Below are 11,066 nucleotides of genomic sequence, written 5' to 3' on the forward strand. Positions count from 1 at the left end.
AGACGGATTTTCCTGGGCTGGCCCTGGAGGAACGGGCAGGGGGCTAAGCGCAGGACGGCCATTTGAGGATGGGAGGGAGCAGCAGGGGGGCGCTTGGTCCGCCCGTGGCAAGCCCGGCAGGCAGGCGCCTGCCCTGAAGCCCCTGAGGTGCCACCACCGCCCCGCTGCCAAGGGCGGGCAGGGGCCGGGCAGGCCGCCCGAGGCCGGCCACCAGCCTCCCCCCGGCGGGGCCGGGCCCCTCGGGGCCGCCCCAGCGGAGCGGTCCCCGGGGGCCGCCTCCATTTTGGGGCGGGCAGCCCTGCGCCGCGTCCCGCCCCCCGGCGGAGCCCCGAGCCCGCTCGGCTCGGCTCGGCTCGGCCCGGCCGGGCCCCGCTGCCGCCGCCATTGGCTGCTGAGGCGGGGGGCGCCGCCTCCCTCGGGCAGCAGCCGCCGAGCCCTGCCCGGCCCGGCCCGGCTTCAACAGGCGGCGGCGGGGAGCGGGGAGCGGGAGCGGCGGGGCCGGGCCGGGCCGGGCCGGGCCGTGCCGGGCCGGGCAGGGCAGGGCAGGGCAGGGCAGGGCAGGGCCGGGCCGCCCCGCCCCCGCCGCCGCCGGCAGGATGATCGGCGTCAACAGCATCAACAGCAGCGCCGGGCGCATGCGGTCCCGCTCCATGTGCTCCGTGCGCTACGGGCGCAACTACCGCGGCGTGGAGACCTTCTGCTACGGCTGGCCGCAGCGCTCCCGCACCCTCAAGCCGGTGCTGTACACCGACCTGGTGGTCAGCCGCCTGCAGAGCCGCCGCAAGAAGAAGCCGGTAAGCGCCGGGGCGGGCGGGGGGCGCCGGGGGTGCGCAGCGGACAGACGGCTCCCTGCCCCGGCTCCCCGCCCGCCCCGGGGGGTGGCGGCCCGGCGGAGCGGAGCGGAGCCTCTCGCCGTGTCCCCGGCGGCCGCGCTGCGATGTGCCCGGTCCCCGCAGCCCCCCGGGACCCCCCTGCGTCGGGGGCTGGCGGCGGGGCTCGCTCGGAAACCTCCCGGCGGGGAGAGCCGGGGCAGAGCCGTGCCGCCGGGACCTGCCCCCGGCTCGGCAGCAGCGGCAGGCTCTGCGGGCGGCCGGCCGGGGGACACGGGCACCCGGCTGGGGCAGCCGGGCTGGGGAGCGAGGAGCGGCTCTCAGGACAAAAACAAACAAAAAAAGGGGGGGATTTTTACTGCCGGGAGCCTGCTCGCTGTCAGTTGGCATCGGTCTCGGAGGAGTTAACGCTGGTGCGCATCAGCTCTAGGTGGGGAGAAGCAAAAAGGCTGCTCTGGGCACGTCCTGCCCCAGTCCTGCCTGCGTCCAGCACAGCAGGGACAAGAGTGAGTCCTCACCAGCCCCGTGCTGCAGCAGGGCTGGGGCGAGGCGGGCAGGGTGCCCCGCTGCTGGCCGGGCTGCCCCCTGGCCAGCAGCAGCCGTGGGGACATCGCGGCCGTGAGAAGCAGCGATGCTGTCATAGCGCAGTACGGTCTGGGGGCAGCATTAAGTTGTGACGCACTCGGATGGAAGGAAGCAAGCAGCTGGGAGGGAGATGCTCAGCCCTTGCTTCCCGCGCTGCGGGGCTGAGGGACGTGGGGAGCACGGGGGCTGCCAGCTGGGGTCATAGCTGGCTGGGCAAGGAGGGTTTTTGGAGCCTGGGGTGGCAGGATGGGTGGCTGTTCCCCTCTGCCTGCGGCGAGGCAGAAGGTGACGCACAAGACACTGTCCCCAAGTCACTCTCATCTGTCTTTGCTCTGAGCCCCCCTGCAGAGGAGGAGGTCTGGGGGCAGACTTTGTCCTCCTGAGACACCTGTGTGAGGGGAGCAGGGGGGCACGGGGTGACCGGGTGTTCTTGAGCATGGCTTGTGTGTGCTGGACAGGCGGCGGGGTGTCTGTGGAGGTGAATAAGGGTACAGCCGAGGGCTGTCCCCTCTGCCATACAGCCCTCGTCTGACCGTGCCGTTCGTGTTCTCACAGCTGAGGGGTCTGCTTGCCTGGGGGACCTGCCAAAGCTTTGTGCCTGGGTGTAGAGAAAGATGTTTTGCTAAGGAAAAGTTGGGGAAAGCCAGCGATTGAGCTCTCATGTTGAAATGCTGCCAGCCACGGCGAGAGGGAGGATGTCTGCAGGGAGGGCACTTTGTAGCTGTGAAGTCTGTCGTGCAAAATGTCACAGAGCCGTGCCTTTTCACAGGGCTGGCAGCAGGAGGAGAAATCTTGACCTGCACAGGGCATCTCGCAGCTCTGACTGCCGAGCATTGCGCTGCACAGCAACAAGCACGCTGTGGCTGTCACTGTAATACGTCCGAAACAGTTACGATCCCTAACGGAAGCACCCCAGAAAGGGTTAATCCTCCGCTTGTTTTCAAAATTTCTGCCTTAACACTCCTCTGTTACGGACATGCTGGGCTGCAGCCCTCAGCGCAGTCCCGTCTGTGCCAGTGCTGTGTCCAGGGCTGCTTGCAGCCTTTCTCCCAAACCAGCACTGAACCTGCCCTCCTCTGGGCTCCCCCTGAGGCAGAGGGATGAAGGGAGAACAGAGGGGTGAAGGGAGATGTCGACCATGCAGCGTCTCCTTGCCCTGCCTGCAGGGTGCTGCTGAGGCTGGGCAAGAGCCTGTCCACCCCTCTGGAGACATCTGCTAGAGCAGGACTTGGGGACATCCTGTCAGCCCCCTGTCAGAGGGGGCACCGAATTAAAATGTCGATTCAGTTAGAAACCCCGCTGGGACAGTGTATCCCCAGGTCTCCTTGGTGTTGCGCATGTCTAGGGCAGGGCTGGCTGGCTTGCCGTGCGTGCTGCAGCAGTGAGCTCATAACCCTGTGATGGTGGGGGAAAAAAAAAGAGAAACACGCAAAAAAGCCACCTATGTGTTGGGTCAGTCCTCTGCCGGCAGCACCCTGCTTTCTCTTGGGCAGTGCTTGCAAATTCAGAGATGCTGAGAGGTGCCATCCTTTTGCCCCTTTGGAAATAAACCCATGGAGAGAGACAGCCTGGAGAGAGGGACCTGCAGAGCCGAGCTGTGAGTCTGTGGTCTCTGCCGACGCAGCCGATGTGAGCTAGGCTTCAGGAGCCTGCTGTGCCCCACCAGAAGTGGTCCTCGCACCACTGGTGTTGGGACAGGCAGCGGTTCTGCCACAGGAGCAGGAGAGCAGGAACGGGCTTTGTGGCTGCAGGGCATCTTCTCAGCTCGGAGCTGGGCTGAGTCCACCGGATTTGTTTCCAACAGGGCATGAAACCGGTGTCAGCTGGGGATGGCGGGTAGCCAGGCAGAGCCTTGGCAGGATCTAAGCGTAGATGCGAGGCTTTGCATCGCCCTCTCCATCCCCCCAGCCTCCCGCTTCTCTCCTCCTGCTCCCGGTGCAGGAGCCAGCCCGTGGCCCTGTGCCTGAGGTGAGGCTGCATGGCAGCTCCTGCCTGCAGCAGGCTCGTGCGATGCTCTGGGTGCTTGTACCGGGGTGTTGGAGCCACCTGAAGCCACAAGTCAGTTCGTCCTTTGAAGCGTTCACAGACAGCCCCGGAGCCCAGGTTTTTTAGTGCTGCGCTCTGCCGGGCTGCTCTCCGGCACTGTGCAGGCGTCGTTTTCATTCAGAATTACGCCGCGAGCAGCTTCTGCCGGCAGCTCTCGGTGCTGTAGCAGAGCTCGGTTTTGGGGCCTCGCAGCCCCCCAGCACGGAGCGGGTTCTGCGGTCGCACCCTGCCTGCAGCACCCCAGCGCGGCTGCCTGACGTCCCCGTCCCTGGCAGGGCAGGGCCGACCTCCCCGTTCTGCCGGCAGCCGAGGCCTGGTGCCCGTCTGACTCCTCGCAGCGTTTTCTCAGGAGCTTTTCTGCAGCTCCTGGTTTCCAGTCTCAACTTCTCCGTGCCGTTTTTCCACACTTTTTGTTTCTCTTCTCAGCACCTCTCGGCTGCATCCCTGTCAGTGAGATCCCTTCCCTCCTGTTTCCTCCGGCAATTCCTTATCACCTCCGCTGTGCCTCAGGAGTCTGCTTCTCCCCCCTGCCCTTTCCTCACAGCAGTTTATGTTTTGCAGGACTTGGGTTCCTTTCCCCACAAAGAGGAGGAGGACCTTTTTGCAGCCTGTGCTCCTCTGGCCGAGCCACCAGCCAGTTCCTCCTTCCCACCTCCTGCTCTTCTGGTGCCAGGGTGGTGTAAATGGGGTGCGGGTATAATCTGCCGTGGGGGAATGAGGCCGTGCCCTCCCCGGGAGGCTCCTGTCTTCCCAGGAGACGGCTGACCCCTGTTTTTCATCTGCGGACAGGGGGGCTCCCTTTCCTCCTCTGAAAAACAAGCTGGTGTTGAGCCAGCGTTTCCTGGAGCAGGACGTACGAAACGAGCCTTGTCCCTCTTCCGTTCTGGCCACTGCATCTCTTGGGGGATGATGGATTTGTCCTCCCCAGACACTGCCTGGGCCTGCCTGCTGGCTGGGTTTCGCGAGTCCCTGCAAGCCTGCAGTTGTACTTTATCAGCCACCAGCAAGATCTCTCCCCGGCAGTCTCGGGCCAGGAGATGGATGTTGACAGCTGCCTGAACAGTCTGTGCAAAACTCGATTATTTTCCTCCGAGGATGAAGCCTTCCAGACCCGTCCTGCTCCTTGATCTGGAGTGCTGCGTGAGCGCTGCTGGAAAGCCTCCCCAGAGCCTCCCGTGCTGCAGAGCCGGGCTGAGTGCCTGTGGCTTGCGCCCAGCTCGGACCGGACAAACGCTTGGGAACGGGGCCCCAGGCTGTCCCTCTGCAGATGGACTTTGCCTTTTTCCGTGCTGAAACGCGGCGCCGGGCCCTGCCTTGCCGAACCCTGCGAGGGTTGGGGCCAGCGGGGAAGCTGAGGGTGTTTGGGAGGCACTGGAGAGCGGGGAGGGAGGACGGGCTGCAGCCGTCCTGAGGGGCAGCCCAGGAGCGGGCTGCGAGCTGTCGGGTGCAGGAGTGCTCTGGGGGCCCTGCTGCAGGCTGACGTCTCACGGAGCTGGGGACAGACGTGCAGCGTTGCAGTCCCAGCCCAAAGGCCGGCTCGCCTGTGGCCCACGTCTCCTGAAAGCTGTCCCTTTGGCCAGCCTGGTTCACCTTGGCGCAGGGAGAACCAGCTCTCCTGAGGGCTTGGAGCTGTCGGGTAAAACTCACGCAGCTCTGTGCCGCTGTCAGGCGGGAGGGGAGGCAGCCTGTGCCGTGACCCTGCACGGTGCCCCAGTCGTGCCTGGGGCTGCAGGTGCCCGGGAGAAGGTAGCTGTAAGCCCTGAAACGATGCCAGCCAGCTGGTGTGTACAGACGGGCCAGGCTATCGGCAACACTGGTGCCAAGAAAGAAGGGCTGCACCTAAGACAGATTGGCCTGGGGTTGCCAAAACCTTCAGTGCTCCCTCTGCTCCGTGCAGCTCCCCTGAGTCGGGCCCCGCTGGCCGACTGACCCCGCTCTTCTCTCCGCAGGCGCTGTACGGCTCCATCAAGAACGAGAAGCTGCAGTGGGCCATGTGAGCATCCCACAGGGGACACCGGCTGGGCAGGCATGGGGTCACCCTGCCGGCGGGGGGCTTCCTCGCCACCCCCCCAGAGCATCCCGCAGCCCAGGGGCCACATCGGCGGGGTGGATGCTCCTGTGGGGCTGTAGGAGGGGAGCGGGAGCACGGGACGGGGATGGGGGTGCCCGGAGAGCAGCAGTGGGTGCTCAGCCCTCTGCTCCCAGCACGGCACCTCAATGGGGACCCCGCAGCTGGGGGAGGGCTGCCCGAGGCCGGCTCCCCGTGGCTGTGGCTGTGCCGGGTGTTGCCCTGCACCTCGGCAGCGGTGCCCGGGGTCGGAGCGGGCAGCCCGTGGCCGTGCCCGGCGCCCGCGCCCTCGCCCACAGCTGCCATCTCCAGCAGCAGGAGCGGCAGCGCCCGCGCTGCGGGGATTAATCAGCCCGGCGGTACCGCCAGCGCTGAGCCAATGCGCTCGGGCTGCTGCCATGGAGACGCCGGCAGATGCTGAGGGGTTTAATTAGCAGTGAGCGGGTACGAGGGAGGGGGGAGGCCGCAGCTCTGGGCTCCCACATCTCCGTGCCGGGGCGGGGGGAGCGGCAGCGAGGCAGCCTGCCCGAAGGGCGAGGGGGCATCATCTGGAGGGAGGCTGTGAGCAGGGTCTGGTCCCCCAGCAAGGTGGGCTGCGGAGGTGCTGAGCCCCAGGGCACTGCTCCTCCATGGCCTGCGGCTCATCAGGCTGGCCGGCATCAGTCCACCTGTCCGCAAAGGCTCCTCACTGCCGAGGGCGGGCAGGGACCCCCCCCCGAGCCAGCAGCAGCAGACACCCCCGTGCCTCATCCCAGCAGCACTGCGGATGCCAGCCTAGTGGGGGCACAGAGGCTTGGCCAGGCTACGGGATGCTCTCCAGTGGTGTGGAAAAACTGCTCAGCCTGGTCTGCTGCGAGTGGGAGGCTTGGTGTTTGCTGTCCCCAGCAAGGTAACAAACACCTTCCCCAACAAATCTGTACCTGGCAGAGATGAGGAGGAGCTGAGGAAGTCCCTTTCGGAGCTGGCTGACCCCAAACCCAAGTCCATCAAGCGCATCAGCAGCTGCAGTAACCCCTTCCTGGACTTCTCCCAGGACTCCAGCATCGCCACCTACAAGCACGGACTGTTAGTGCGCAAGATCCACGCTGACCCTGACTGCAAGAAAAGTAGGTGTCTGTGAGGGGGGCTTGGGGCACCAGGGAGCTCCAGAAATCCCGACAGTGGGAGCGGGGCAAGGGTCACCCCATGAAATCTCCAAGTAGCATCAAACCAGCCTCCAGCATCAGCCCCGGCACCACATGGATCGGGCTGTGAGGGGTGTAACTCACCCCACAGGCTCGGGGGGCTGAAGGCTTCCCTCTTCCCACAGAGCTGGGAGGGCAGGGGGTGCGTTGGGCTCCCTGGAGGACAAAGCCCCACTGTGGGGTGCTGAGAGACAGGGAAGGGTGTCCTGTGGTGCTGCAGAAGGGTCATGCCTCAGGTTCTGCGCTGCCAGGCACGTTCCCCATTCCCACTGCAAAATCCTCCCTAAGCCCTGGCCTTCTAATGCCACCTTGATCCGATCAGGCGCTGCTGCCCTCCCGAGCCAGCATTACATGGTGGGCAGCACCACGTTGCCCCCATCCCTGGCTGTGCAGGCAGCGAGGTGCCAGCCCTGGGGGGCGGCAGCAGCCCCCCCTGCCCCCCGGCAGCTCCATCTGCCAGCCACGTGCCCGGCACGGGCTCAGGTGCGTGGGGACGGTGCTGGCGTGCCGCCCGTCCCCGGGGTGGGCTGGCGTGCGGCATGGCAGGGCTTGCTGGAGGGAGGGGGAGCTGGCATCGCCCTGCCCAGCGCCGGGACTGAGGCCTGGGCTGCTCTCTTCTCCCGCAGCCCCCCGAGGGAAGCGCGGCTGGAAACCCTTCCACGCCATCCTGAAGGGGATGATCCTCTACCTGCAGAAGGTAGGGAGCGGCGGGACCGCCCGCGTTCGGGGCCACCTGGGGCTGGGGGCACTGGGGAGGCTGCTGACATGCTGCCCAGCTGCTGGGAAAGGGGGAAAGCCACGGTGCTCCTGTCCCCAAGCCCAGGGCCCGAGTGGCGCAGCTCATCCCATGGGTGCAGCACGAGCTGGAGGCAGAGCCCTGCAGCAGCCTGGTGGAGGCTGACCTCCAAGCCTCACTACCTCGTAGCACCAGGTTGCGGTGGGCGCTGCCTCCGGCTGGCTCTGACGCGCCCCGTGACTTGCAGGAGGAGTATAAGCCGGGGAAGGCGCTGGCAGAAGAGGAGCTGAAGAATGCCATTAGCATCCACCACTCGCTCGCCACGCGGGCGTCTGACTACAGCAAGAGACCCAATGTCTTCTACCTCAGGACAGCCGACTGGAGGGTCTTCCTCTTCCAAGCACAGTGAGTGCCCCAGGACCCACGCAGGGCAGCAGGGGCTCAGCGGGGCGGGCTGTGCTGTGGAGGCCCCAGCAGCTGGCTCACCTGTGGTGCTGGTGGGACGGGGCTTAGGGCCGCGTCCTGGCCCTTTCTAGAAGGGAGAGTAGAGCCAGGGGCCAGCAGGGACCACCAGGCTCCTCTCTGGGGCAGGTCCCTCTGGCCTTGGTGCTCTGGGGCTGGCAGGGAGAGCGGAGCCAAGCTCGCCTGTGCTGGCCTTTGTCCCCAGGAACCCCGAGCAGATGCACTCGTGGATCACGCGCATCAACGTGGTGGCCGCCATGTTCTCCGCGCCCCCCTTCCCCGCCGCCATCGGCTCCCAGAAGAAGTTCAGCCGCCCGCTGCTGCCCAGCTCCTGCACCCGGCTGTCCCAGGTGGGCCGGGGCAGGGGGTGAGGGGGGCTCGTCCCTCGACGTGGGGACAAGAGGCAGGCGATGGCGTTAGGCTGTGGAGACGAGCATGGTCCACCTGCCTGCCCTGAGAGGGGCCCGTGGCACGGCCAGGACCTTGACAGGACACCGGGCAGGGGGATTAGCTGGCTCTCACTTGTGCCACTGCAGTTATTCATAGAGCAGAAAGGATTAAAAAAAACCAGCCTAGTTTTAGAGGAGATTAAATTCTGCTCTAAGACTGCAGCCAGCCCACCATGAGGCAGGAGGAAATTTCCCCAAAGGGCCTGTGCTTTGGTCTGCCACGTTTGGAAAGCCAGGGGCAGCAGCTGAGACCCTGGCTGGACTTGGAAGGGGAAAATCACGCCAGCCCCGGCCCCAGCTGCCTGCAGCCAAGAGGTGAGGGGAACGGGGTGCTGATGTGGTGTCACCTGTCCCCAGGACGAGCAGGTAAAGAGCCATGAGACCAAGTTCAAGGCGATGTCAGCGGAGCTGCTGGAGCACCGCTCCTCACTGCCAGAGAAGAAGGTGAAGGGCAAGGAGTACGAGGAGCTGAAGCAGAAGGAGGAGTACCTGGAGTTTGAGGTGAGCTGGGAGAACCCACGGCCCCTGTGCCACCACCGCAGGCTCTGGGCCCCCACCAAGTGCTGGGGACTCTCCTGCCTGCGTAGCTGGATTGTATTGGCTTCTGGTACTGCTGCCATGCTCTGCCCCCCTCAGCTCCCCACCGTGGGTAAGGGGCTCCCAGGGTGGGGGGCTGGACAGGGCATGCCACAGGGCTTTCAGCTCGCTGTGGGCCCCTGGTGGGAAGCACCAGGGAAGAGAGAGCATTAAACCTCTGGGATGGGGTGGAGGGGCCATGAGCAGGATGCTGGCTGGAAGGGTACTGCCCTGCTACCCCCACTGCTCTCTTTGTCCCCAGAAATCCCGCTACGGCACCTACGCCATGCTGCTGCGGGCCAAGCTGAAGGCCGGCTCTGAGGACCTGGCAGCGTTCGAGTCCACGCTCTTCGATGCAGCAGGCGGCGAGGACGACGGCCTGAAAAAATCCCGCTCCAGCCCCTCGCTCAACGCCGAGCCCTCCAGCACGGGCACCAAGGTGAAGCGCAACGTCTCGGAGCGCGCCAGCCGCCAGCCCCCCGGCCACCCCCAGAAATCGTAAGCCAGGGGCATCAGCCGCCCACGCCGCAGCTCCCATCCTGCCCCCTGGCACTGGGGTGGGCGCCACGTGCCCGCCGGGACCCTCCATGAGTCCATCCTCTTGGGGCACGCGCTGGGGTGGGGACAGCCTTCCCCAGCCGCCAGCACCAGCCCGGTGGCCCCTTGGCTGGTGACCGGTGCAGGACAGGACCGGCCCCAGGCGCTGCCGGTGGGAGCTGCCCCATCAGACTCATTCCTGCCCCTCCTTGTTCTGCGCTTGGCTGCAGACTCCCCTCCAGCCCCCCTGCCTCACGGAGGGGACGGGACTGAACCCTGCCGACTGGGCTACATTCCTTGTTGTGAGAACCGAACGCAGCACAGCCAGCAGCTGCTTTCCTCCAGCGCCGTTGTGCCGTGTGGGAAAGATGGGACTGGGCAGAGAGGAGCCATCCAAGCGCCCCGCGTGCCGGCCCTGGCCCTGGCCCTAGCCCCATCCCCGAGGGCTGGTGGCTGGGGTGGGGGGGGGGGACAGGGCTCCGTTCCTGCTGCCCCAGCTGCTCCCACGCCTCCTGCTTTCTTACAACTTTTGAACGGTTTTTGTGATACAGTTTTGCACTTTTTAGTACCAGATCGAGCTGACCAACAGGGAGTTTTTTGGGGGCTAATTTTGATGCTTTTTTGGGAACTGTTTAAAAAAAACAACAAAAAAAACAAACCCAGCCATTTCCTGTAGACACTGCGCTCTTGGCAGGGGGAGAGAGGTTTTTACATGGCCTTGGGGGGGGACACAGAGCCTCCCTGGGCAGCGAGCCCAGCGTCGCGCCTGTGCGCGCTGCTGCGAGCCATGCAGCCTGTGCCAGGCCAGCTCGTCCTCACCCGTCCTGCACCAGCAGCCTTCCTGGAGAGAGCCAGCCCCGCAGGCACTGCCACCGAGCACCGCGCGCTGTGTGCTTGGCAAACACGGGCACAGCCCCCCCAGTCTGACCGTGCCCCTTGGCTGTGCCTGGGTGTGAGGGGTGCATTGGGCAGCAGCGTGCACGTGATGGTGGCAACAGGGAGGGGGGCTTTCCTTCCAGTGCCACTGCTCCAAAGCATCGCGGGGGCCTTGGAGGATGCAGAACTGAGTGCTGGTCCGACGTGCGGGTGGAGCTGTGAGGTCCTGAGCTAGAGGAGGAGGAGCGGTGGCTGGAGCCCATCCTTCAGCCGCAGGGTCTGTCCTTCCCCCAGCGGGCGGCAGGCTCGCCTGCAGGGTGAGTGAGGCTGGAGGGCGCTGGTCAGCAGCGGGTGCTGGTGCTCATGCGTGGCTGCAGGAGCGCTGAGGGTGCAAGCAGAGGGGTCCAGCGCCGGGGCCAGCAGAAGGGCTGAGGGTAGGGGCTGCAAACACACGCTGTTCCTGGCCGCACGGGACCCGGCTGTTTTCAGCACTGACTTTGCGAATGTGTCAAACTTTTTATTCTGCTCTTTTGAGTCTATTGCAAAAAAAAAAAAAAAAGAAAAGGAAAAAAAAAAGAAGAAAAATCCACCCCTGCCCCAGGCGGCTCGGGGAGGGGGAGAAAAACCTTTGTACAGCTTCTTCTGTCGGTTACTGAAGTAAAACTTGCTCTTCAGTTCTTGCGTGTGCTGTGGTTTTTTTCCCCCAGGCTCGCCCAG

At 65.2% G+C, this 11,066-nt stretch overlaps 1 protein-coding gene across 5 annotated transcripts in view; it reads left to right on the top strand.

Moving 5' to 3' along the window:
- The window catches only part of PSD (pleckstrin and Sec7 domain containing), a 36,932-nt gene extending 25,998 nt beyond the window's left edge, over positions 1–10,934 (top strand). For all 5 annotated transcript variants that reach the window (XM_067000437.1, XM_067000436.1, XM_048069032.2 and 2 more), the window contains exons 11-17: positions 5,411–5,454; positions 6,457–6,635; positions 7,340–7,410; positions 7,697–7,854; positions 8,117–8,261; positions 8,718–8,861; positions 9,199–10,934. In XM_067000437.1, coding sequence (XP_066856538.1) covers positions 5,411–5,454; positions 6,457–6,635; positions 7,340–7,410; positions 7,697–7,854; positions 8,117–8,261; positions 8,718–8,861; positions 9,199–9,438 — 981 coding nt within the window. In that variant the 3' untranslated portion in view covers positions 9,439–10,934. The remainder of the gene's footprint in view (positions 1–5,410; positions 5,455–6,456; positions 6,636–7,339; positions 7,411–7,696; positions 7,855–8,116; positions 8,262–8,717; positions 8,862–9,198) is intronic.
- The last annotated feature ends 132 nt before the right edge of the window (positions 10,935–11,066 follow it).

Source organism: Anser cygnoides, chromosome 7 (genome assembly GCF_040182565.1).
Source record: "Anser cygnoides isolate HZ-2024a breed goose chromosome 7, Taihu_goose_T2T_genome, whole genome shotgun sequence".
Taxonomy (NCBI): domain Eukaryota; kingdom Metazoa; phylum Chordata; class Aves; order Anseriformes; family Anatidae; genus Anser; species Anser cygnoides.